At 41.0% G+C, this 25,455-nt stretch overlaps 2 protein-coding genes across 5 annotated transcripts in view; one reads left to right on the top strand and one right to left on the bottom strand.

Annotated features, from left to right (window-relative positions):
- The window catches only part of LOC149998146 (SKA complex subunit 2), a 78,664-nt gene that overhangs the window by 9,009 nt on the left and 44,200 nt on the right, over positions 1–25,455 (bottom strand). For 2 of the 4 annotated variants that reach the window (XM_090291111.1, XM_090291112.1), the window contains one exon: positions 22,527–22,601. The exons of the other annotated variants lie outside the window; for them this stretch is intronic. In XM_090291111.1, coding sequence (XP_090147237.1) covers positions 22,582–22,601 — 20 coding nt within the window. In that variant the 3' untranslated portion in view covers positions 22,527–22,581. Of the gene's footprint in view, positions 1–22,526; positions 22,602–25,455 lie in introns of those variants that run through there. 4 annotated transcript variants of the gene reach the window in all.
- On the top strand, positions 1,229–12,331 carry LOC149998149 (leucine-rich repeat-containing protein 37A2-like). The gene is made up of 6 exons (XM_090292299.1): positions 1,229–1,576; positions 1,815–2,524; positions 4,837–4,908; positions 8,469–8,540; positions 11,537–11,608; positions 12,247–12,331. Exons 1-6 carry the CDS (start codon positions 1,229–1,231, stop codon positions 12,329–12,331), a joined length of 1,359 nt encoding a protein of 452 aa, XP_090148425.1.

The raw sequence follows: 25,455 nt of genomic DNA, 5'->3' as shown, positions 1-25,455 counted from the left end.
GAATAGTTCTTTCATTTCACTTGTGTGAGCCTGCTGAGAATACTTATGTGGAATTTTGAATTTGGAACCTCTGATGGCTACAGAAACAAAAGCTCTGGTGTCATCCTGGGCTTGAAGAAGCCTGTCTTCCTTCGAATTATGTGAGGAAGGGATTCCATACTGATGCTAAATTTTCAGAAACCTAATTCTAGCAAGAGAGTCATCGCTGCATGAGGCCAATCCTGGAACCAGTTTCCTTTAGAAACCAGTACTATGTGCTAGACACTGGGAATAAGATGCAGCTCTTCTCTCTTGGAGTTTATGGGCCAGACGTTGTGCCAGACAGTAATTTATAAAATAGAATATAAAAGGGGCTGTGAAGGAAGCAAATTGGGTGCTAGTTATAGTGTCTGAAGAAAATGGTTTAATGTGCCAGCTTTCACACCGGAGTGTCTTCTCCACATGTGCGCACAGGGCTGACCTCTGAAAAGGCCGTCATTGCTTTTCTAGATTAATGGCCGTGTTGAGCCAAGTGGGAGGGGCACCTTTCCCCAACCATTGTAAAGGGTTGTATACTGGGTTTCAGACCCTGTTTCCCAGAGTGAATTGCTCACTATCAAAGCCCATCTGCAGAAATTTTGGAGTCGTCCCTGACTCAGTGGTAGCCCCCACCTAACAGAGTGGCAAGTGAAGAATCAGACGTGGATTCTGAGAATTTCCAGGAAATGACAACATTTTAGAACTGTAAAGTGTGTCCCCTTCCCAGCCACCCACACTGATGTTCATTCTGTAGGTCAGCTACTTTTTAAAAAGCAGTGTAGCCAAAGGGCAGAAGAATGTCACTCAGATTTCAGCTTTAAGGGGGAGTTCAGGTTGCAGGAGCTTGACCAGCACTTGGGAATTTCCTGGGATGCCAGGCCCTGTGGCTTCCTTGGGAAGCTCTGCAGCAGGCACCTCTGCCCCCGCAACTTCCCACCCTCTTTACCGCCCGCATCCACCGCCCCTGGCTGCTGGCGTCCGTGGCCACCAGGTGTGCAGCCCAGTTCTGCCTCACTGTGAGGGGGAAGGGGAGGCCCGTCAGGAGGGAGCTGTCCTCTCTGCAGAAAAAAGGACCCCTTGGTCCCCAGTGATTCTGGAGAAAAAGGCTGGCTCTTCTGTAGTACTCTCACCCCAGACTAATATAACTGCCTAAAGGTTGGAACCTGAGGTGGGGGAGGGGTGCTTTCTTGCTAAGGGGCACGTGCATGATATGGCTGCCAACTGTGACACAGCTGCCAACTGTGACACGCTGCCAATTGTGACATGGCTGCCAATTGTAGGCTCCTGCTCAGTGCGTGCGCCTGCACCTCATTTGTCTGGGTCTCATTGCGCTGCCCCAGACACCCCCGCTCCCGACACCAGATCGCTCACTGTGCCCTGGGCCCCCAGGTCACTCACTGTGCCCCATCCCCTCCGGGTCACTCCTTGTGCCCCAGCTTTCCTGGGTTGCTCATTGTGTCACCCGGACCTCTGCTGGCATGTCCGGGCTGCACCTCTGGGCCCCACTGATTGTTGTACAATTGCAGCTGTTGTGGCTGCTGGCCGAAGCATCGCCAATGTATGATGCGAAGTTGACAACGGACAACTTCCTAGACAGAAAAACATTTTCAACACTTCAGGAGATCCTAACTCAGGAACCAAAAGCCCCTGAGATGAGAGAACCTCCTGAAGCTATGAAGGAGCAAGACAGCTCAGCTCTGCTCCAATGGCCTCTTTACCCGTGGAACAATGCAGACCCTTCCACAGGCCTGCAGAAGTTTCCAGCTCAGCCTCCCAAGTATAATAAACATATTAAGGTGACAGGTCGACCTTCGGACCCGGAGCTCACCGTAAAACCAGAGGCTACTGTGGAGGCTGAATGTCTGACATCCCCACCGCCGGCCACAGCTCCTCCAAAACACCCTGAGGAGACACTTCCACATCCAGAGACTGTTCAGCCCCAGAAGCCAATCTTGCCTGAGGTAACAGGCCTACATTTGAACCTGGACCTCACCATAAAGCTAGGAGCTACCATGGAGGCTGAACATCCGACACCCCTGCAGCAGGCCACAGCTCCTCCGAAACACCCTGAGGCGACACTTTCACATCCAGAGACTGTTCAGCCACAGCAGCCAATCTGGCTCAACGGTCGACCACCGGACCCGAAGCTCACCATCAAGCCAGAAGCTACTGTGGAGGCTGAACATCCGACACCCCTGCAGCAGGCCACAGCTCCTCCAAAACATCCTGAGGTGACACTTCCACATCCAGAGACTGTTCAGCCTCAGCAGCCAACCTGGTCTGAGATAACAGATCCCTCTTGGGACAAGCAGTTTATCAGGGCCCATCAAGCAGTGTCATCTGAGGCAGGGCTTCCAATGCCTGAACAGAATACCATCATCAATATATGTGAGCTCTGTTCCTGCCAAAATGAGACGCTGTCTTGTTCTGGCCTCGGCCCAACGCAGAAGCTCCACAGAGTGCCTGTGCCAGACCCCGACACGTACAATGACACCTTCACCACCTTGTAAGAATTGCCTTTCATCCTTTGTTCTCCGCAACCTGCCTGACCTGCCAGCCTTCTCCTCCTGGTCTCCCTGGGCCGTCCTCATCTTCTCAAACCCACACTGACTACTTCCTGCTTTTATATTTTGTTTGTCATCTAGTCCTTATCTTCATTCCCCTTCTTACTATTGTTTCCTCCTACGTATTTTTCCTTAGTGATTTTTCTTTAGCCCCATCACTTCATATCTTAACCCTCTACTCTCCGCCCACTTTTACGCCATCCTCTTTACAGCTTCGTGGCCCTCTCCGAATCTCATTGGTGGTGATACAACAAATTGGATAAGAGAAGAGATTCTAGAGCCAGAGTGCCCGAGTTTGAATGCAGTTATGCCATATATTAGTGTTTGGATTCAATTTCATCATCCGTAGAGTCAAGATTATGATAGTTATCATCTCTTAGGATTGTTGTGAGATTTAGATGAGTTCACTTATGTCAGTGCCTATCATATATGCAGTTATACCCAGAACTCACATTTGCCACCTGGCTTCTAAATATATCACCCATTCTGTGTCCAGCCAGGGCTAAGTACTATGGGAGCCACAGATGTATGACATTGTCTATGAAACATGACAATGACAGGTGGGAAGAAAGGGAATATGACTAAAAAGGGAGATGATATATAGTTAAGTACTAAAAAAGATACAGGCCAGAGGTGGTATAATTCAGCAGAATCTGTAGTCACTGGCCTATGGAAGTCGGAAGACTGCATGGCTAAGCTATAACTTTAACTGGGACTTAAAGGTGCCTGTGGTTTGTTACATAGAGGAAAAATAATGCGTACAGTCTTGGCAGCAGCATGGCTGCAGGAACGATCAGGACTTATCAGGCTAGTCTTGCTGTCAAGAATTGGTTTAGGAAGCGGTGAAAAATATGCTTATGAAAAACTTTGGCTCTAGGAGTTTGGAAATTGCACTGAGACTGGGAGAGCCCCTGAATGTTTTCAAGTGAGAGAGACAGGTGGTAAAAATAAGAGGGTTATTTTAAATTCCATATGTAGAGTGATCTCAAGAGGAAAGTTTGATTCAGGGAGACCAGTAGAATACTTGAGCAAAATCTAGCAGTAAAGCGAGAAGAGTGGTTGTGATAGGAGGAGAAAGAACATCCTGGGAACAGTGTAAAGAAAAACCGACAGGCTGTAGTAACTGGCTGGAGTTGGGGAACGGGATGTACAAGAAAGATAAAAATCAAATACGACCCTGTAAAGTTTCTGTCCTGGGTGATGAGGAGAACCACAGTGGTGTACGAGGTGGACAAAGAGCAGTTGGAGAGGAGAGCCAGATTGAAGGAGACAAGTTCAGACTGGGCAGTTTTTATTGGGGAGCCGAAAGCAACCAGAAGGATTCTGGTTGGGTGGAAGTGTCCACTGTGCAGAGGGACAGACAGGGACCCGTTTGACTTTTCTCACCTTCCTGGGAAACGTGCATATAAACTGGATAGGTAAGTTGTCACTGAGGGACAAGGACAAAGCTAAAGGTGAAGATTCAAAGTCACCCAGAGTTAGTGGTTGAGACTGAACCTTGGGAATTTCACAGCTTCTATTAAACACTTGTAATTCATGGGTACAGCCTCCCTGTGTTGTTGGTGTTGGTGTTAAAGTCACAGAAACACACAGGACAAATGTGAAAATCCCACACAGCACTTTCCGCCACTCCTGTTACCACTTTGGCATGTGTCTGTTCTTGCAATCTCTCTCTTTCTTCTTTTCTTTTTCTTTTGCAATTTCCCCCCTAAAGAGGTAATACTTTACTCCTTGCTCAGTGATTTGTGCTTTTCCTTGTCAAATATGTCTGTGAGATCTTTCCATATCAGTCCTTCTCATTTCTAATTGCCCTTATCTTTCTAACACCTGGAAAGATTCCCACAGAGGGCACTGACCCAAAGTTTTGCTGTGGCCTGGCTGACACAAGGTTTCTTTATGTTAATTGGCTGATAATGATAAGTTTTTCTGTTGAATTATTATTTTTGCGTTGGTTTGTACAAGGAGTCATTTTAGACACAGGTGGTTTGGGAGAAAATGCATTCAAAGTAATTAACTGGCATTACCTAGCCTAGATAATAAATTGAGGTTCTGAGGAGATACCTCATGGTTTGTGCCAGGGGCCCCACATTATGTCTTTATTAATTTGTGCAGACTGGGAGAGCTGATAGCTGTGGAAATTAGAAAGCTGGTATTTTCTGCATTTGATTAATCCCCACAAGCTTGCCATGACTGTTTTAATTACTGTTTGTTCTTTTCCTGCCTATTTAAAGATATTAACTGTGTTTCTTTGCAGCAATTTAAAAGGCAACTCTATTTCTCACCTTGATAAGTATTCATGGAGGTTCTTCCATACAACTGAGAAACTGTGAGTATATTCTCTCCAAAAATGAATACAAACAAACAAACCTGACTGCACTGTAAGATCCTTCTTAGTCCCCAATTTTGAGGTCAGTAGCTCTGAGAAAAGGTATTCACCTCCATATCATAAATCAACCTCTATTGATTCCAAGTCTGTGTTTATTTTAAAAATTAAATTGGCAGGCCCTCTTTAAAATGAATCAATTTAACCTTATTCTTCACTGTAACAAGTAATACATGTTTATATTCTCAGTATATAAAAATGAAATACAGGTATAGTGAAACCTTCGCTGCCGCCCTCGTCCCCCACCCTTAAGGTGAGGCTGTTCTGAGCTGTTTACTGTGTGCCCTTGCAGACCTTTCCCCGTGCCTTTGCCTACATACTGATAGCACAATAGGCATGTTGTATGATTTTCATTTTTTTTTTTCTTTTTACATAAACGGTAACAACTTGGTCCTTCCACCTCTTGCTATGTCTTAGATTTGTTTCCTTCCTGGTTAACCAATTCATTTAAACTCCTGCATAATATTCTACAGGATGGGTGTGTTACAGTTAAAAATACCCCTATTGATGGATGTTTAGATTACGTCTAGTTTTCCTGTTGCACGTATTGCTGCAATGAACATTCTTGTACATGCATCTTTGTGAACATGGACAGGCTTTCTGCAGAATAGATATTTAGAAATGAAATTGTTGGGGTGAAGACTATACTGATATAACATTTTAACTGCCCTCAAAGAAGTTGTGCCAACTTATGCTCCAGTCAGTAGTAGGCCACGACAGCATTCATTTCCAGCACTGATAGTCTCCATTTTTTGGCTGATGCAATGAGTGAATAAAAGGGGTCCCATCTGAATTTGAATTTTTCTGATTACTTGTAAATTTAACTGAAGAGTATCATGCGTAGTGAAATAAGCCAGGTGGTGAAAGAAGAATACCATATTATCTCACTTCATACAGGAACCTAATGAGAAAACAAACCAATGAGCAAAGTAGAACCAGAGACATGGAAACAAGGAACAGGCTGACAGTGACCAGAGGAGAGGGGAGAGGGGGAAAAGGGGGGAAAGAAGGGGAAGGGTCTAGTGAAGAAACTAGTGTAAATGACCCATGGACATGGACAACATGGAGGGGGTTGGCTGTGGGAGAGGGCTGGGGGTGGGCAGGGCAGGGGAGAGCAGTGGGGGGGAAAATGGGGACAATTGTAAGAGAACAACAATTTTAAGAAATCTTTAAATATTGAACATTTATATTTCTTCTCTGATTTTGCCCTGTCCTTTTTTGCCTATTTTTCTTTTATCTTTTTAAAATCAATTTGTATAAAAGTCAGTTTAGGTACACAAGTAGTTTGGGAAAAATATTTACATTCAAAGTAATTAACTGGCATTTTTTATGACAAGTTTGTGTGTCATATTATTAGTTCAACTCGAATAGATGTCATAAACGACCTCTGAGTTAATAATAAGAGACCTACTAGCCATAGTAATCTAAAAATAGGGTTTATGATCACCCTCTAAGATATCTTATTGGTAACGAAAAATGCTAGAACCAGGCAGGTGTTTTTTTTTTTAACTTATGAATTTCTTTGAAATTATAGATAGTTTATATTTTTCATGATAGAGTCTGAATTGGAAATTTTATTTCCCAAACTTGTAAGAAAAACGGAAGTCATTTAGCACAAGAAATAAATAAGATTGGTTTTCTTTAAGGAGTAGAGAGAACGGGGTAGTCTGAAAGATGGTGTAGGAGAAAAAACTTTGGATTGTGTAACTATATACCTTTGGGATTTTGAGCCATGAGAAATATACATTACACATTTTTTAAGGTAAAAATTAGACATTACTTTAAAAAAAAATGTGTTTGGGATCTTATAGACAATAGCATGAATCTGGGAAGTGTTGAAGATTTCTAAGTCAGCTTGAGATTTCTACCTTATGCGGGAGAGGTCTCTAACGTAGGGTCAATAGGCTCCCCAGAGCAGGATTTCTTCAACTTTTTGTTTTTTCCTTTAGTCTCTTTGGTGATTGGCAGAAGCCTCTGTTCTTGGGGACTATGTTTTTAAATGAAATAGAAAAACAATAAAAAATAAATTTAAAAAATATATAAGAAAATAAAGGAAAACTATTACTGAAAAAAAGTTTTCAAATATTTTTTAAAGCTATTGATATAGTAATAGATCTGCTTCTCTTAACATACTAAGAAACGAGCTATAGTGGTAGATCTAATAACTGGTTATAACTTCTAAGTAGTGATGTGAATGACATCTGCAACAAATATGTGATTTGAAAATACGCATACAGTTTTAAGTGATTTAGGGAGGTACAATTTTTTCCAATGTTTTACATTTATGAAAAGGTTTACTATAAACATTGTTGGACATGGCAGTTTTTTTGCTTTTTCTTTCTGGACCATTTCTATGGAAATATGAAAGCGTGAGGTGAGAAAGGGAGGTGAGAAAACAATGAATCAGAGCATCACCCCTGACCATTCCCGCTGCATACACATTCTGGCCATCACTGCTGTTCCTTATAATGTGGTGAATTTCAAGTTGAGGCCAGGGTCTTTGATGCCTTTTTAGGACTCCAAGACTTGTTTGTTGGAATTAAAGTCTTTGTGTTTTTATTTTCATGTTTGTTTGTTTTTAAAGGTAACTATATCTGTGTCATCTGAACTACCTTATAACTGAGAACAGTCCCTGATCTTAGTTGTTGAGTTTCTGGGCCGTAATATTTTGCCATATGCTATGAGTAAAGAATTAAGCTTTGGGGTAGAATGATGCTACAAGATGCGGTTATAAAAATATGTGGCCAACAGACATTGAGCGAAAGCAGAATGTTTCAAACGCTGAACTTGATGGAAATGGCTTCACAAGGCAACACAGCACCTCCTCCAATCCCCAAGGCTCCTGAAGGGGGCACCACCTAATGTCATGTGCAAGGAGCGCGGAGTCTCCTGCAAGAGACACCCACGTTGACGTTTGGCAGAGCTGCTTCCGTACTGGCTCTCTACCACTCCCTCGCTCCGTTCTTGGAGGCACTGGCCCTGTGCCTTTCTGCTCCTCACATGTAGGAAATGAGTGAAACTCCCCTCACTCCCCACCCCTAACCCCAAGCATGTCCCTCGTCGTTACTGAGAGACTAGATAAAGCAAAGGCCTTCACATTCCTTGGGCAGACCAGGTGTCAGGCTTGTCTGTGGCTCATTCCTGTTCCCTTCCTCTTTCATTATGGAGAATTCTGGCCAGATCGCTCAGTTTTCTAATTTATTCAACTGTCATTTCTGCTGCGCATATACTGAGCATTGTTTTTATGAATGACAACACTCCATTTGTATAAGGCTGAGTTCATTCTTTTCAGTGGATGTGCTGGCTGCTTACAGCTCTCTGAGGATATTAATTGTGCTATCCTGAAGTCCTCTTGTGCTTCCTCCGTTAACTCCGTATCATTGGCTATAAACTCTTATGTTTGCTTTCGTTTTCTGTCCAGGCTTCTCCATATATATTTCTGTGTCGTAAATAATTGTAGTTATTTTGCCTTTTGATCCAGAAATAACCTTTTTATTTTTCAGAATCTTGAGTAACAATAAGTTAAAAGAAATTCATAAGGACTCATTTCAACGTCTTTTGTTCCTCAAGTCTTTGTAAGTTAATTGTTTTTATTTATAATTTTTTAGTTATATTATCTATAAGATACATAGGGGTTCAGATTAGATAATCTTTACAATTTCTCCCAGCAATAAAATGCTACAATTCTGTAAGTGTGGATAGGGCTTCCAGCCTATCTTGAGCATTTATTATCCTCAATGCATTTTCAATTTTTTAATCATATAAACAAGATATAGGTAGGAAATTGTCTCCAGTTATAGAGGAAAAGTGGTAATAATGTCTGAGTACTTATACACACCCATATGAACCTTGTTATATAAGTATTCATATATCATCTGCCTGTATTTACATTTAATTTAGGGCCCATGGATCAAATAGAGCCTATGGTATGTTTCCATACAGCCCATAAGTTAAGAATACTTTTTACACTTTTAAAGGGCTGTAAACAAAAAAAAGGAAAGAAAGAAGCGAAGAAGAATATGCGAGACAGACTGTCTGTGGCCTGCAAGGCCTAAAATATTTACTGTCTGCCTTTACAGAAAAGGTTTTAAAATGTTAATTTAGTAAAATGAGAAGCATTCAGGTTAACCTCAAATTGTCTCCTAAAGGACAAGAAAATATGGAACACTTACATTAATTTGAATGCTATTAACCCAGAAATTTTCAATAATTTAATCTAAATTAGATTAACATTTACATATCAAATGTTTAACTAAGTAGATGAACTATGTAAACAATATTGTTATGAACATGTTAAGTTACCAGGAGAGCAGATTTGGTGTTCAGGATTTTAATGTTTAAAATGATGGTTAAGTGGTATACTTAGAAATGTCTACACCAAATAAGCTTATGAGAAATGCCTCTAACTTCACTAATTACAAAATAAAGATCTCTCCAGCCTCCTGGCCAAGGAAGAAACGCTTGCCTAGTGATTCCATTTACTTAGAGATAAAGGAGATGTCCTTTGCTATAAGAACTCAATTCTTATTGTTTGTCCATGGCATTCAGAGATGTGTATGTCATTAATTTTTTGAAGCTAATTAATGATGCTTTTTAGCAAATAGATGCTTTTTGAAAATATAGAAGGCTTAAGGGAAGTGGGTAGAAAGAGCCTCATGAGGCACTAAAAATAGTCCTTTGAATTATGAAACTTTTCAAGTCTCAGGGCATAAGCACTTTTGAATTGGTCTTCTGGGGTATCTCGCCATCTGGGTTCCAAACCTTACAAACAGGAGGAAGACAAATGAGGTAACTAACTGCTCAATCGATTAGGTCATTCATCCTTTCTGCTGTGAAATACTTTGTAAGCTAATTATTCCATGCCGGCCTAAGTATTCCCATTCATTAAAAAAGGCCAACCAACAAACAAGCTAAAAAAGAATATGCCAAGCACTGTCGCTAGTATTGTAGGCGCAAATATGGGTAAGACATGGCTTCTGCCCTCTAGTAACTCATGATCTCACAGGGAAAATGAACATGCAAGCTCATACCACAATGCACTAGTACTAAACAGAAGACAGTGCTGCAGAGGCGCATAGAGGGAGCCATAAAATAATAAAACCACATTTCCTTTACAACACTTATTTTTCTCCCTCTACTCCCCAGCTATTTGTTTATTTTATAAATATTTGAGTTTACATATGTTCATGTGCCACTTTTAAACATGGTAGACAGTGCAGGTGAGCAAGACCTCATCCATCCTTTCAAGGAGTTTATGCTCAGAGGAAATAGGATGCAAGAATAACTGTATCAAAAAGAAGAAATGGAGATGGGCAATGAGAAATATGAATTGGTTTTGGAACACAGCAGAGGGAAAAGACACTTCAAGTTGGATCAGCAAAGATGTTACTAGAGCAATGCTGTTTGAAGACGACCTTGAAGGGCCCTTAGGGATCATCACACAGACATCTTGGATGGAATAATCTTGCAAAAGGAGCGTGGGGAAAGGCAAAATACAGTAAAAATACCTTGAGTGCCTGTGGAGTACAGCTAGGAAGAACAGAATATTAGAGCCAGATCTTCTAGGGCTTTGAAGGCCAAGCCAAGGATAACATGCCAGGCTACCATGTTATCACACCTGTGCTGTAGGGCAAACTTTCGCCTGCAACAGAATCACTTGAAGAGCCCGTTAAAACTCAAGCTCCACCCCCACAGTTACTGATTCAGTCGGTCCAGAGTAGGGCTGGGAATCTGCATCTTCAATAAGTTCCCAAGTGATGCTGGCCGGTACTGGAGAACCACTTCCAGAGTGTTAATGTGCAGGATGGATTAGAAAGGGAGAGACTAGAAATGGAAACACCAGTGAGAAGACAGTTATACTCATCTAGGTGAATAGTGAGGGACTAAGCTGGAATCAATGGAAATAAGAGGAACTCTAGACAAGAATGGGTGTTTTCAAATAAAAATCCAGTACCATTTTGGTTTTTTGTTTTCCCACCACTGTACAACTGAAGCAATTAAATTCATGGGTTATTAAAGCCATGTAAAATAAAAAACGAATTTCTGCTAAAACAATAGAAGTATCGTTCTGAATTAGTTCAAAGTTCTGAATTTTAAAAAGTAGCAACTTTCTTTTTAGTTATGTGAAAAGAGATCTTTTATTTCTTCTGGTATTGAATTGGCCTAGAAAAACAGAACTAAGCCAGGAAGGTGTGTAAGTGTGAGGCTATTTCTTTTTCATACTAGAAATTTGTAATTAAATATAAAGATAAAAGCTTTCAGCTTATAATTTAAGTTTGATGAGGCCACGAAATGTCATCTAATCAATTCTTCTCTCAGAAAAGATTATCTTCAAAATTTATCAAGATCTATAGTTGTATATTTTCTTTATAAAGATCATGAGGGTGAGATTGTTCAGGGAGGGGAGGGCAGGTTTACGAGCTCTGGAAGGTTCAAATCCCAATTCCTAAGGTTCAGAGTTTAGACTAAAGCTACGTATTCAATATTATCATTCCAACCTCTACCAATTATTTCTACTATTTAGGTATCTAATAGCTAATTCAGGCAATATCTCTCCTTTACTTTTTTCTAGAGATTTATCTGGCAATAATATAAACTTTATTGGGAAGAAATGTTTTGAAGAAATGCCTTTTCTGGAAGTTCTGTAAGTTATAACTATAACTTCATTATGTCTAGAATTTTTATAAAACTTAATTGTAAATCTCTTTGTTATTTCTTTTGAAGTGAGATTAAAATTGTATTAGTAGAAAGCTACTAAAGTTATGTAGCAAGTCGTTTTTGTCTCTAGCCCAGACTAGTGTGAGAATTATCTCACAGATCGGAATGACGCATTCTACAGCAGTGATTCTCAGCCAAGGCGGTTTTGCACCCAGGTGACACTTGGCAATATCCAAAGGCATTCTTAGTTGCCAGGATTGTAGATATGCTACTGGCATGTAGTGGGCAGAGGGCGGAGTTGTTCAACATCCTACAGCGCACAGGACAGCCCCTGTAACAAAGAATTATCTAGCCCAAAATGTTAAGTTATGTAACCCTGTGCTAGAGAAATAAAGACCACTTAATGCAAGTTTTTTTCAAGTACTTACTGTTTTGTATCTAATGCACTGCATGTGTACACATGAAAGCCTAGCTCATACGAGATATCTCCCACAGTGAGATTTATTTAATGTATAGAGGGAGCATTGAGGTTGTTTTATCATATATAAATTAGAATCACTGCCAAAAGAGCTGAATTTTTTTGTTTGTTTGTTTTTTGTTTTTTGCTTGTGTCTTCTTTTGAAGGAACCTTGGTGGCAATTCAGTCGAAGAACTGAGGCCCGGGACATTTCAGGCCCAGCATGGAATGCGATTTCTACATACATTGTAAGTGAAATAGAAGATAAATACACGTGAAAAGCTATGGGTAAACACATCATCCAGTGATTGGTGAGCTGGGTGTAAGCCCAGTTTGAACTCTGAGAAGTATGGCTTAAGAGCCATTCATTTTTCTCAAATGAGGAAACTAAGGTACAAAGAGGCCAAGGACTTGTCGGACTCATAGGCAGGCTCCGCTTTCCCCAGCACTGACCTTCGGCGGGGGCGATAAAAGGCAGCAAGCAAATATCATTCAAAGTAGCATCGTCCTGGCTATCCCAGCGGTGCTGCTGCTCTGACTTGTGAATGGTCCTTGAAATTCCACTTCTAAATTGAACTTAGATTCCTGCTTACGTGCAAAGTTTCTAACTGTGTAAATGTACGGAACATAGGACTGAAAGAGTTTAAGCTTGGCTCAGAGTTCTCCTCAACCATGGGTCTCTTAAACGGTAACGCAGGAAGTCTTCCTAAAAACCTGCCACAGGGCACATCTCTCCTCAATAACCCAGAATGTTATCTTTTTGAGAAAGTATGTAACTCTGAAGCGAATTGTCTGTGGCAATGGGAACCTTTGAGGTATGGGAAAATATGCTATTTATGTTAAGGTGTGCTGTGAAAAAACAGTCATAAAGAAAATACATCGCCGTAGCCTAATTCCAGTTTCTTTCCTGACCACTCGTCAGTAAGAAGTGTGGGTTTTATCCCCTCGCAGCTCAAAAATTCTGTGATTTCTCAGTGACACGAGCAAAGCATAATGCATATGTTCAGGGGCCTGAACAGGATTTTGGACTTATGGGGAAGATTGTCCCCTCCACCTGCCTTTGAAAAGACTGTCTTACCGTCTTATGGCTCAGAAATCCAATTTCCCACAGTTTCGGGTTAGATGCAGGTGTTCAGGGTGTGTCTGGAGCTGGACTGACAGTTCCCGCAGGTGTCCCATCTGTAGCAGCCTTCCTTTTCCCTGTTTAGTTTGCTGATCCCTAACTTGGGGAAAGAAGACTGAGGGTCAGTTTTCCTTTGGCGCGCGCATCAGAGCAGCAGGCTTCTGGGGTCCTCCCACCCAGAGGTCTCGGTAGTATGAGTACAATGTCGTAAACTCACCAGCTTTGCCAAGCATTGTGTAACACGGGGAGTTTCTCATAAGAACCTGAGTTTCACTATAGTTAGGAAGGCAGCACAGGAAGAAAAAAGGTTTCCTGGGTGCCATGCCCACTGTGTATCAGCACTGTACTAAGTGCTGGGGTACAAGGAAGAATTGGGCAGGGACTTTATCCCCAAGAAACTTTAAGATACTGGAAGGAGGAAGACAGATGTTGTTGGGAAGAATATAGGAGACCCATGCCAGCATCTCTGCAGCAGGGTAACGGGAGAGGAGGGAGACTAAGTGGGAAGTGGGGGGTGGGTTAGAAAAGATTCGTCATCCAGGAGGCACCAGCTTGCAGTTCTTCAGTTTCTGGGTTCATCTTAAACGACAGGAAAAGGTGTTAGAAATAAAAATACTCCTGTGATTTGCATAGAGCTGTACTGCTAGAACTAATTAATTCACAGTTATTTTCAAAAGCTTGTCACAATGCCATGAGTGTGTTCTGGAGGCTGGGCTCCTTTGTTTGGGGCCAAATCTTTGTTAGGGACAAGGCTAATTTGCTTCAGGAAACATCTGCCATGATAAGGTGTAAACTAAATTGCATCTTTTTCCAAAGGCAACTTGCCCAGGGAAGATGCCACCCCTCAAGGTGAGTCATTCGATCGTCTATACAATGTATTACTGGTGTTTTTATACGTTGAAACGATACTTTTCTCTGCATTAAACAAGTTTGTGACAAGTTTGAGGTAGACTTATCATAAACTGAATGAAACTTAAGCTTCAGAGCTCTTCACTTGCATTGGCGCCTTTCAAAGTTTTAGGAGGGGCACTAACAATTTTCATATTTCTAGTTTGGCATGTTTGTATTAGGATTTCCCAGAACAGATGATGGTCAAACTCCACAAAATCTTGATTCACCCCTGGGGTTCAGGTAATTATAATTCAGTAAGTTTCTTGAATGAAGTCTTTTTTATTTTTAAGTATATTTTATTGAGTATGTTGTTACCGTAGTCCCAATTTTTTCCCCTTTTGCTCCCCTCTGCCCGGTACCTCGCTTCCCCCAGTAATCCCACCCCCTTAGTTCATGTCCATGGATCTTGCATATAAGATCTTTGGTTTCACCCTTTCCTATATTATTCTAAACTTCGCCCTGTCTATTTTGTACCAACCAATTATACTTCTTAATCCCTGCACCATTTCCTCATTTCTACTTCTTCCCCCTCCCAGCTGATAACCCTCCAAATGATCCCCATACCTATTATTCTGTTCCTGTTCTGGTTTGCTTAGTTGAATTTTGTTTCTATTTTTTAGATTCAGTTGTTGATAGTTGTGTTTGTTGTCATTTTAATGTTCATAGTTTTGATCTTCTTTTTCTTAAATAAGTCCCTGTAACATTTCATATAACAATGGCTCGGTGATGATGAACTCCTTTAGCTTTATCTTGTCTGGGGAGCACTTTATCTGTCCTTCCATTCTAAATGATAGCTTCGCTGGATAGAGGAATCTAGGTTGTAGGTCCTTGCCTTTCATCACATTGAATACTTCTTGCCAGTCCCTTCCTGCCTGCAAAGTTTCTTTTGAGAATACAACAGATAGTCTTGTAGGCACCCCTCCCTTCGTAGATAACTACTTTTCTCTTGCTGCTTTTCAGTTTCTCTCTTTATCTTTCACCTTTGGCATTTTGATTATGATGTGTCTCGGTGTGGTCCTCTTTGGGTCTAGCTTGTTTGGGACTGTTTGTGCTTCCTGGACTTGTATGTCTATTTCCTTTGCCAAACTTGGGAGGTTTTCCTTCATTATATTTTCACATAAGCTTTCAATTTCTTGCTCTTGCTCTTCTGGCACCCCTATGGTTCAGATGTTGGCACGTTTAAAGTTGTCCCAGAGGTTCCTCAGCCTCTCCTCATTTTTTTCAATTCTTGTTTCCTCATTCTGTACTGGTTGACTGATTTTTCTTCCCTGTGTTCCAAATCATTGATTTGAAGTCCGATTTCCTTCCCTTCACCATTGGTTTTGTGTGGATTTTCCGTCATTTCACTTAGCATAGCCTTCACTTCTTCCCTTATGCGTTTGCCGTACTCAAGCATATCTGTCAAGCCTGTGAGCATCTTTATCACCAGCATTTTGAACTCTGCATCTGCTAGGTTGGCTATCTCCTCATCTCGTGGGTTGGCTATCTCCTCATCGCTTATTTCTTCCACTGGAGCCTTGGTCCGTTCCCCCTTTCGAGCCATACTTCTCTGTCTCCTCATCTTGACAGGCTCCTGTGTTTGTTTGCCTCTGTGTCTTAGATAGAGCTGTTGTTCCTGTTTGTTGCAAGGGGTGGAGCCTAAGGTATTCATCAGTACAGCATGACCCGTTTCACCACGTTGTGATGCTGTATGTGGGGGAGGGGAAAGAGAGGTAACAATGCCGCTTGCTCAGCACTTGCCCCTTTTCCAGGCACTTCTCCCACTTCTGTATGGGACTGGCGCCTCTCTAGCTGTTGCCCTGCCCGTTGTGCCCTCAGTGAGTGGGTCTGCAGTCGTTCTAGGACCGTGGGGGCCCTCTAAACAAGCAGGCTCTGCTGAGAGACCAGCAGTTTCTTCCTCCACTCCAACCCCCACTGGTTTGCACAGTCAGAAGCAATGAGGCTTGATTTTCCCAGTGCCGGGCCTCTAAGCTGTGCAGTCTGGCCGGGAGCGCTCCCCAGGTGTCCCTCCCTGCTTTTTGAAATGTGTGACTGCACTTTCTGCCGGCCTGATGCTACCACCGCTGTCGCTGCTGCTGCTGCTGCTGCTGCTGCCACCACCACACTGCGTCCTCTCCGCCCCAGCTCTGCCCCTCCTACCTATCTGGATGAGTATTTCTTCTTTATATCTTTGTTTGTTGGACTTCCATGCAGCTTGATTTTCTGGAACTTCTGGTTGTCTCTAGTTTTGAGGTAGTTGTATTCCTTCTTAGTTGTGGAGAGAGATGCAGGGTGTCTGTCTAGGACTCCATCTTGGCCGGAAGTCGTTGAATGAAGTCATTATATTATTGATAAACACTCAATGCACTGAGCCACACCAGCCAGGGCTGATGGCTTGTTTTAAAAAATTCTTTTAGCCCTGGCTGGTATGGCTCAGTGCACTGAGTGCCAGCTTGCAAACCAAAGTGTTGCTGGTTCGAATCCCTGTCAGGGCACAAACTTGGGTTGTAGGCCAAGTCCCCAGTAAGGGGCGCACAAGAGGCAACCACACATTGATGTTTCTATCCCCCTCATTCTCCCTCCCTTCCCCTCTCTCTAAAAATAAAATAAAACATTAAAAAAAAATGCTTTTAGCTCACTTCATTGATTCTAACGATACGAGCTCCATGATTTTAGAAAACAAAGGACTCTACAATGCAGAAAGGCTGTACCTCATCCAGGTAGAGCACGTTCACATTCTGGCTTGTCCGTGGTACATCCATATTGTGCCAAGATCATAGGCACTGAGAGGATATGAGAGGAAAATCCAAGCCTTATCCCTGTTGAATTATTGACCCCACTCTTGAGAATATCAGTGAGGTAAGTCAGGCCACACGCTGAAGGCAAATTGAGCAGTGATCACAGAGACACCCTAATGCTCCCCTTGTCTACTAACCTTGATTGGGTTCCTTTAGATAGCTGTGGGCAACTAAAGGATGCCCTTTTTGGTATGGACTGGAATCTTGGCAGCTTATTCTTGGGTTCTGAAAGGCATAAACAAGACACTAAAAATAGCAGTGAGGAATCTGTCCTTTAGGATCATCTAGGGGGGTCGTTTTATTTGTAATAGTACAAAGGTTTTGAGATTGTCAAACCCAGCAGCTTACGATGATACTTCTCTTTTTCCAACTGCATCTTAGTCTTCTCATTTATAAGAAGATATTTTCTTTCTCTCAAAAGCATAGTAATTCATCCTCTGCCCCATGTTTCTTTAACACTTACATTTATTAGGTGCTTATTATGTTTCAGGCAGTATACTTGGTACTTTTAATTATGATACAAGTAAGATATCGTGACTAAAGTTCTTAGAATAGTGCTTTGCACACAGTAAATGCTCATCACGTGTTACCTCAGGCTGTATCTCATTTTCCCAACAACTCTTGTGACGCAGGTATCATTATTCCCATTGGAACTCAGAGATGTTAAACAACTTACCTAGGCTTACACTTGTTAATAAGTGGTAGAGCCACTTATGAGCTTTGCAAGGAATTTGCTATTCCTTTTGGCCATTATGAATAATGCTATTATGACAGTCCCATACCTAGGGATGTGTTTCTGTGGACATATTTTTAATTCTCTTGGGTGCATACCTGGGAGTGAATTGCTGAGCCATATAGCAACTATACATTTACCTTTTCTGAGGAAGTGCCAAACTGCTGTACACAGTGTCTTCACCATTTTGTATTCCCACCAACAGTGTGTGAGGATTTCAATTTCTCCATATCCTTGCCGGCGTTTGTTACTGTCTGTCTGTCTGGTTATAGCCATCTGAGTGAATGTAAGGTAGTATCTCACGGTAGCTTTGATTTGTATTTGCCTGCTTACTTCAGACATTAAGCATCTTTTCATGTGCTTATTGGCCATTTGTATATCGTTTTTGGAGAAATGTCTCTTTAAATCTTTTGTCCATCTTAAAATTTGGTTATTATCTTTTTAATGAGTTGTAAGCGATCTTTACATATTCTGGATATTCTAAATATGAGCTTTTATCAAATATACGAGTTGCAAATATTTTCTCCCATTCTTTGAGTGGTGTTTTCAGTTTTTTTTTAATATGTTTTATTGATTTTACTGTTACAGTTCTCCCAATTACTTTTCCTCTGCTTCCCTCCACCCTGTGACCCCCCCTCCCTCCAGTTGTACCCCCCACTTAGTCCATGCCCATTGGTTGTGAATATAGTTCTTCTCAACATCTTCCTGTCTACTCCACTCCCTCCTACTATGCTTAATTCCTGCATCATCTGCCTCCCTTTCCCCTCTTACCCCCTTCCTCCTTTCCGCTGACCTCCCCCCATAATGTTCCCCTACCTATCATTCTTTTCCCGCTCTCATTGCCTACTTAGTTTGCCTTTGTTTTGATTCCCTAGCTTCTGTTGTTGGTTGTTGCGATACAGTTTTCATGTTAATGTTCATAGTTTTGATCCTCCTTCTCCTAAACAAGTCCCTTTAGCATCTCATATAACAGTGGTTTGGATCTCATGAACTCCTTCAGTTTTACTTTGTCCTGGAAGCACTTTCTCTGCCCTTTCATTCTGAATGAGAGCTTCACTGGATAGAGTAATCTTGGTTGTAGGTTTTTGCTTTTCATTTCTTTGAATATTTCTTGCCAGTCTCTTCTCTCCTGCAGAGTTCCTTTTGAGAAATCAGCTGATAGTCTGTCTAATTGGGACCCCTTTGTACATAATTCTCTTCTTCTCTCTTGCTGCTTTTAAGACTCTCTCTTTATCTTTAATTTTTGACATTTTGATTATAATGTGTCTTGGTGTGGTTCTTCCAGAGTCCAGTTTTTTTGGAACTCTCTGTGCTTCCTGGACCTGTAAATCTGTTTCCTTCCCCAAGTTAGGGAAGTTCTGTTTCATTATTTTTTCACATAATTTTTCAATTTCTAGTTCTTCTTCTTCACCTTCTGGCAATCACATAATTCAGATGTTTGCTCTCTTATAGCTGTCCCAGAGGTTTCTGAGCTCCTCCTCATTTTCCTCACGTTTTGTTTCCTCTTTCTGCATTTGTTGACTGTTTGTTCTGATTTGTTGATTTGATCCCTGGTTTTCCTTCCCTCACCACTTGTTTCATATGTGTCTTCGTTCATTTCAGCAGGACTAGCCTTCATTCCTTCCCCATCTTGATTAAGTCCCGCTGTTATTTCTGTAAGCTGTCTTATAACTATAGCTCTGAACTGAGCCTCAGAAATGTTATCTATCTGTTCGTCCGTTAATTCATGTATTTGCTTTCTAGTCAGCTGCATGATTGAGATCTCTATCATTAACCCTGCCATCTTGGCAGGTTTTTGCTCCCTGGGCGGGGCTGTCACACCTTCTCTGCTATAGGGGGTGGAGCCCCGTGCATTTGTCACTACCAGACAACCTTTCTCACCACACTGTGGTGCTTTGCGTGGGGGCAGGGGTGCAAGATGGATTCTTGCCGTTCTCTCTCCACTGAGAGACCGGGAGCCTCCTCCTCCGTCCCCACGCCCTCTGGGCCTCACAGTCCGAGGCAATGGGGTCTGCCTTCCCTGGCGTTGGAATCGTGAGCTGACGGGTTTGGTCTGCAGCCAGGGGTGCTCCCAGGTGCTTCTTGCCTCCCCTTAAATAGGGGGTGTCTGTGCTTACTGCAGTCCCTCCACCCATCGCTGTAGCTGCTGCCACCAGCACGGCTTGACTTCTCCGCCCAGGCTTCGCCTCTCCTACCTCTTCAGTCGAGCACCATTTGTTTATAACTTCATACCTTGGACTTCCATGTAGCTTTATTTTCTGGAACTTCTGGTTATTTCTGGTTTTGTGGTAGTTATAGTCCTTCTTAGTTGTGGAGGGAGATGGACCGTGTCAGTCTAGGCCTCCATCTTGGCGGGAAGTCTGTGTTTTCATTTTCCTGATAGTGAGTGTCCTTTGAGGCACAAAATCTTTTTCATTTTTATAAAGTCTAATTTATCTATTTTTCCTTTGGTTGTGCTTTTAGTATCATATCTAAGAAACTGTTGGTCTAATCAAGGTCATAGAGATTTATCCCTTGTTTTCTCCTAAGGATGTTATAACTTTAGCTCTTACATTAAGGTATTTGATTTGCTTTGAGTTAATTTGTACATATGGTGTGACGTGTAGGCAGAGTCCAACTTCATTATTCTGCGTGGGGATATACAGTTGTCCCAGCACCATTTGAAAAGACGGTTCTTTCCACGATTGAATAGCTTTGGCACCCTTGTGGGAACTCAATAGACAACACATGTGAGGGTTCATTTCCGGACTGTCAATTCTGTTCCATTGATTGCTATGTCTAGCCTTGTGCCAGTCCCACACTGTGATTGCTGTGGCTCTGAATTAGGTTTTGAAACCAGGATGTGTGTGTCCTTCCACATTGTTCCTCTTTATCAAGATCATTTTAGCTATTCTTGGTCCCTTGAATTGTCATATGATTTTAAAAATCGCTTGTCAATTTCTGGAAAGAAGTCAGTTGAAATTTTAATAGAGATTGCATTGAAACCATAAATTGATTTGGGGAGGAGGGTCATTTTAACAGTATCATCTTCCAATGCCGAACACATCATGTCTTTCCATTTGTTTACATCTTTTAAAAGTTTCTCTACACAATGTTTTGTAGTTTTTAGTATGTGAGTCATACACTTCTTTGGGTATTTCATTCTTTTTGATGCTGTTATAGCTGGAGTTTCTTTCTTTATTTCATTTTTGGATTATTCATTCCTAGTGTATGGAAATACAGCTCATTTTTGCATATTGGTCTTGTATCCCGCAACCTTGTTGAACTCATTTATTAGCTCTGATAGTTCTTTCCTAGATTCTCAGGAATGTGTCCCATGGTCTTCCAATTTCCTGAGCATATTTTGAAGCCCTTCAGAGTTTTTATGGATATCTCATTTCTCAGCTCTGATTTTTAAGCTTTTTTGTTAGGCTCTCTTTTTTTTCTTTTCTTTTTTTTTTTAATTTGCACCAACCGTTATCTGTTGCCTCCGCGGCTACCCTCTTAAAACTTTTACCTGCAATTGTTTTCACGAAATTGCCCCTGAGGAGAGAGGCTTTTGGTGCTACCCAGCTCTCAGTCACGTCAAAGACAAACCTTTTAAGTGAGTCTTCAGGGAACTACCAGACAGTTCTTTGGGAATGAGATTGTATTCCATTCTGTCCCCTGTGGTACTGGGCATGTGGGTTGTTTTTCAATGTTACCCATGGGATGGAGAGCAAAGCTCTAGGAAGAATTAAAGCAACACAGATCATTGATCTTACAGAAACCAATCACTTTTCTTGAATAAGTGTTCCCTGGATTCCTGCAAGCGTGCTGGTTAAATTTTCAGTTTAAAAACAATTGAGTCTATTTTTTCCAGTTGTATTTTTTGTTGCTTTTGTAGAAATGAATTTTCAGGTGTCCTTACTTCATAATTTTTACTGATTTGCCTACAACATGGTTTTAAACTTGACTATACGTTAGTTAAATATTTAATCGTGGGGAATGATTAGGAAACAGAAATAAAAACAGAAAATGTAATTTATCATTGAGGGTCTCCCAGATGGGTACATGAAATTTGAAAATCTATTTCTTTATTTAGTGGTCTCACAAGTAAGGTTAAATTACAAGTTATTTTAAACCCCTTTTCTTCATAGAAGTTAAACAGGCTTTGGAGTCAGAACTGCGTTCAATGCCACCTCTGCTTCTTACTAGCTTGATGACCTAGGACAAGCAATACAACCTCTCTGTGCCTCAGTTTTCTCATTTGTAAAATGGGGTAATAATAATATTTATCAGTAAGATTATTGTGAGGGTTACACTAATGATTCTTGAGAAGAGTTAACCTAAAAACAGACTTTCTTTTCTTTCTTATTTTTGCCTGTTTTGCTTGTTTTAAAGAGTCAAGAATAAAATTTATTTCAGCATTTGAAATAAAAAATTTTGTCAAAAATCACATTTGTTCATTTTATTGATATGTAGTTAAAATGTTATTTATTTATTAAACAAACATTTATTAAATACCTAGAAAATTTTAGGCACTAACAGTCCAAGAAATTGACAAGTAAACAGGTGATTACATGAAATGTAAGGAAGTTTGTGATATAAGAATACACATGGGAGTATGTAATGAGAGTGTGGTTTTCACCAGTTCCTCTTAAGATTTATCCCTTCTTTGGCTCTAAAACCAAGGAGTTGGTCCTATTTTTATTTTTAACTGGGGGGTTTAAACTGGAATTTAAAAATCTTTCTGTAGATGAAAGAAAAGCAACTTGAATTATGGAGGACGCTACAATAAGTATTTTCTGTAGAGCAAGAGCTTCCTGTCAGCATAGTCACCTCTAGGGTTTTCCATCTGAAAGTTCTTTGGCATACTTTTTTCTTTGCTATCCACTTTTTTTTTTTTTTTTTTTAATCATCATCATCTTCTTCTTCTTCTTCTTCTTTTTTTATTTTCCACTTTCTCTTCCCCACTTTATCATTTAGAGATCTGGGTAGTTCCCCAACAAAGAGTGTTTTACAGATTCTCTGGGTGATCTATAAGTAAAGACAGAAAATAATATTTTTTTAACCTTCTAGTTCTGTACCAACAAAATGAATATAAACTTTCGTAGCAGTTATTGAAAATGCAGATAATTTTTATTATATTGCATTTTTTTCAGAATCCTCAATCGCAATCCTTTGAGAAGTCTTGATGATCCCTATCTTTTCAAATTGCCGGCATTAAAACATTTGTAAGTATTGCGATAATCTCTTGGTTTGTGAGATGATTTCTGCTCCTTTCTACTTTTGTCAAAGTGTTAGCATTTTGCATTTTGACTAAAAAGTCGTAATTTAAATTATAACTGGTTTATTGCATAAAAGTTATTGGCATAGTAGCCCTGGCTGGTGTGGCTCAGTGGATTGAGCGCTGGCCTGCGAACCAAAGTATAGCCAGCTCTATTCCCAGTCAGGGCACATGCCTGGGTTGAGGGCCAGGTCCCCTGTTGGGGAAGCATGAGAGGCAGCCACACATTGATGTTTTTCTCCCTCTTTTCCCCTCTCTCTAAAAATAAATTTAAAAATATTTTTAAAAATAAAAAATAAATAAAATATCTTTCCCTATTGAAAAAAAACAAAGTTATTGGCACAGAAAAATGATTACGAGAGAATGCAGGTGGACAAGGGAGCCAGCAGAGAAAGGGAGCGATGTTAAAGAACACACACTGATATGTAACTTGAGAAGCATGTAGAAATACCATTGATCTCAGAAAGAAAAAAGGAATAACTTGTACATTATGTATTTTTTAAAGAGTAATGAAGTGGTGGATGCTACTGAGAATGAGAAGTAGAATAATGGCTAAAAAAAAGTAGGTTGTACTGTTCACCAACATCATTAATTTGATGATGCAAATAAATGTAAATTTCTTCAAGAAGAGCTCTCTGAAATTATTATCCACAGCAAGTAAACTTTTGAGCTGGCTTGACAGAGAAGCCAAAACTGAAGTAAGCAGATATTAAGTGCCCTTTCAAGTACAGAATTTTGTCTTTGGGTTCATTTGATGCATGTTTGGACTTTCTCCTTCAGAGACCTGGGGAAAACAGATGTGTCACTCACAACAGTTGAGCGCATCCTCGCGCTAAACACTAATTTGGAAAAACTGTAAGTTGATTTTTCTTATATTTATTTTCACTTAGTTGTTCTTTTAGGTTTGCCTTATTATTTTCTTAAGTCGGATTCTTATTTAATAAAATTCACTATTTTAAAGTATACAGTTCAGTGAGTTTTGAGAAATGTGTATTTATGTGCCACCATGATATTTGAGATACAGAATACTTTCGTCATACCTAAAAGGCTCCTCATGATTTTTTGCACTCAGTTCCTCCTCCCACCATTAGTCCCTGGCAAGTACCAATTTGATTTTTGTCACGATAGTCTTGCCTTTTCCAGAGTCTCTTATAAATGAAATCATGTAAAGTGTAGCCTTTTGGGTTGGCTTCTTTCAGTTAGCATAATCCTTTTGGAATTCATTCATGTTATTGCATCTGTGAGTAGTTCATTCCTTTTTATTGCTGTGTAATTTTCCAGTTGTGTGAAGATACCAGTCTGTTTAAGCGGTCATCAGTTAATGGATGTTTGAGTTGTTTCTACTTTTTTTTGGCCCTTCCGTTCTAAATGATAGCTTTGCTGGATAGAGTAATCTTGGTTTCGGTCCTTGTTTCTTATCGCTTTGAATACTCCTTGCCAGTCCCTTCTTGCCTGCAAAGTATCTTCTGAGAAATCAGCTGATAGGCTTAAAGGAACTCCTCTGTAGGTAACTCTCTGCTTTTTTCTTGCTGCTTTTAAGATTCTCTCTCTACCTTTACCACTTAGCATTTTAATGATGGCGTATCTTGGTGTGGTCCTCTTTGCGTCCGACTTATTTGGGACTCTCTGTGCTTCCTGGACTTGCATGTCTATTTCCTTTGCCAAATTAGGGAAGTTTACTTTCATTATTTTTTCAAATAGACTTTCTTGCTCTTCCTCTCCTGCTTCTGGCATCCCTATGATTCGGATGTTGGTACTTTTGGAGGTGTCCCAGAGTTTTCTTATTCTCTCCTCATTTTTTTAACTTCCATATTTCTTCATTCTCTTCTGGTTGACTCTTGATTTCTTCCTTATGTTCCAAATCATTGATTTGCACCCTGGCTTCCTTCCCTTCACTGTTGATTCCCTGTGGATTTTTCTTTATTCCACTTAGTGTAGCCTTCATTTCTTCCCTTATGCTTTTGCAGTACTCAGTGAGTTCTCTGAGCATCCTTATCAGCAGTGTTTTTGAAATCTGCATCAGATAGGTTGGCTATCTCCATTTTGTTTAGTTCTTTTCCTGGAGTTTTGTTCTGTTCTTTCATTTGCACCATATTCCTTTGTTTCCTCAACCAGGCAGCCTCCTTGTGTTTGTTTCTGTGTACGAGGTAGAGCTGCTTTGACTCCCTGTCTTAGCACATCTGTTAAGTTGTATGGGGTGGAGCTTTGGGTATTTGCCAGGGCGGGGCAACCCATTTCACCACTCTGTGGCTCTGTATGTGGAGGAGGGGTCAGAGAGAGGACAATGCCACTGCCTGGCTTCTGGAGGCTTGCTCGGCACTCACCCTGCTTCCAGTCACTTCACCCACTGGCACCCCTCTAGCTGTTGCACTGGTGGTGGTTCCCAGAGTGGGTGGGTTTGAGTGCATTCTAGAACTGTGGGGGCCCTCTAAGCAGGCTCTCTTGAGTGACAAGTGGTTTCTTCCGCCACCCCAACCCACACTGGTTTTTATAGCCAGAAGTTATTATGCTTTATATTTTTGGTGTTGGCGCCCTGGGCTATGTGGTCTGGCCTTGGATTGGGATCACTCGATCTTTATGCACCACACATGAATGTAGGACTGC

Source organism: Furipterus horrens, unplaced genomic scaffold (assembly GCF_987537825.1).
Source record: "Furipterus horrens unplaced genomic scaffold, mFurHor1.1.pri manual_scaffold_11, whole genome shotgun sequence".
Taxonomy (NCBI): Eukaryota; Metazoa; Chordata; class Mammalia; order Chiroptera; family Furipteridae; genus Furipterus; species Furipterus horrens.
The sequence above is the reverse complement of the archived record's forward strand: the minus strand, read 5'-3'. Positions and strand labels throughout refer to the sequence as shown.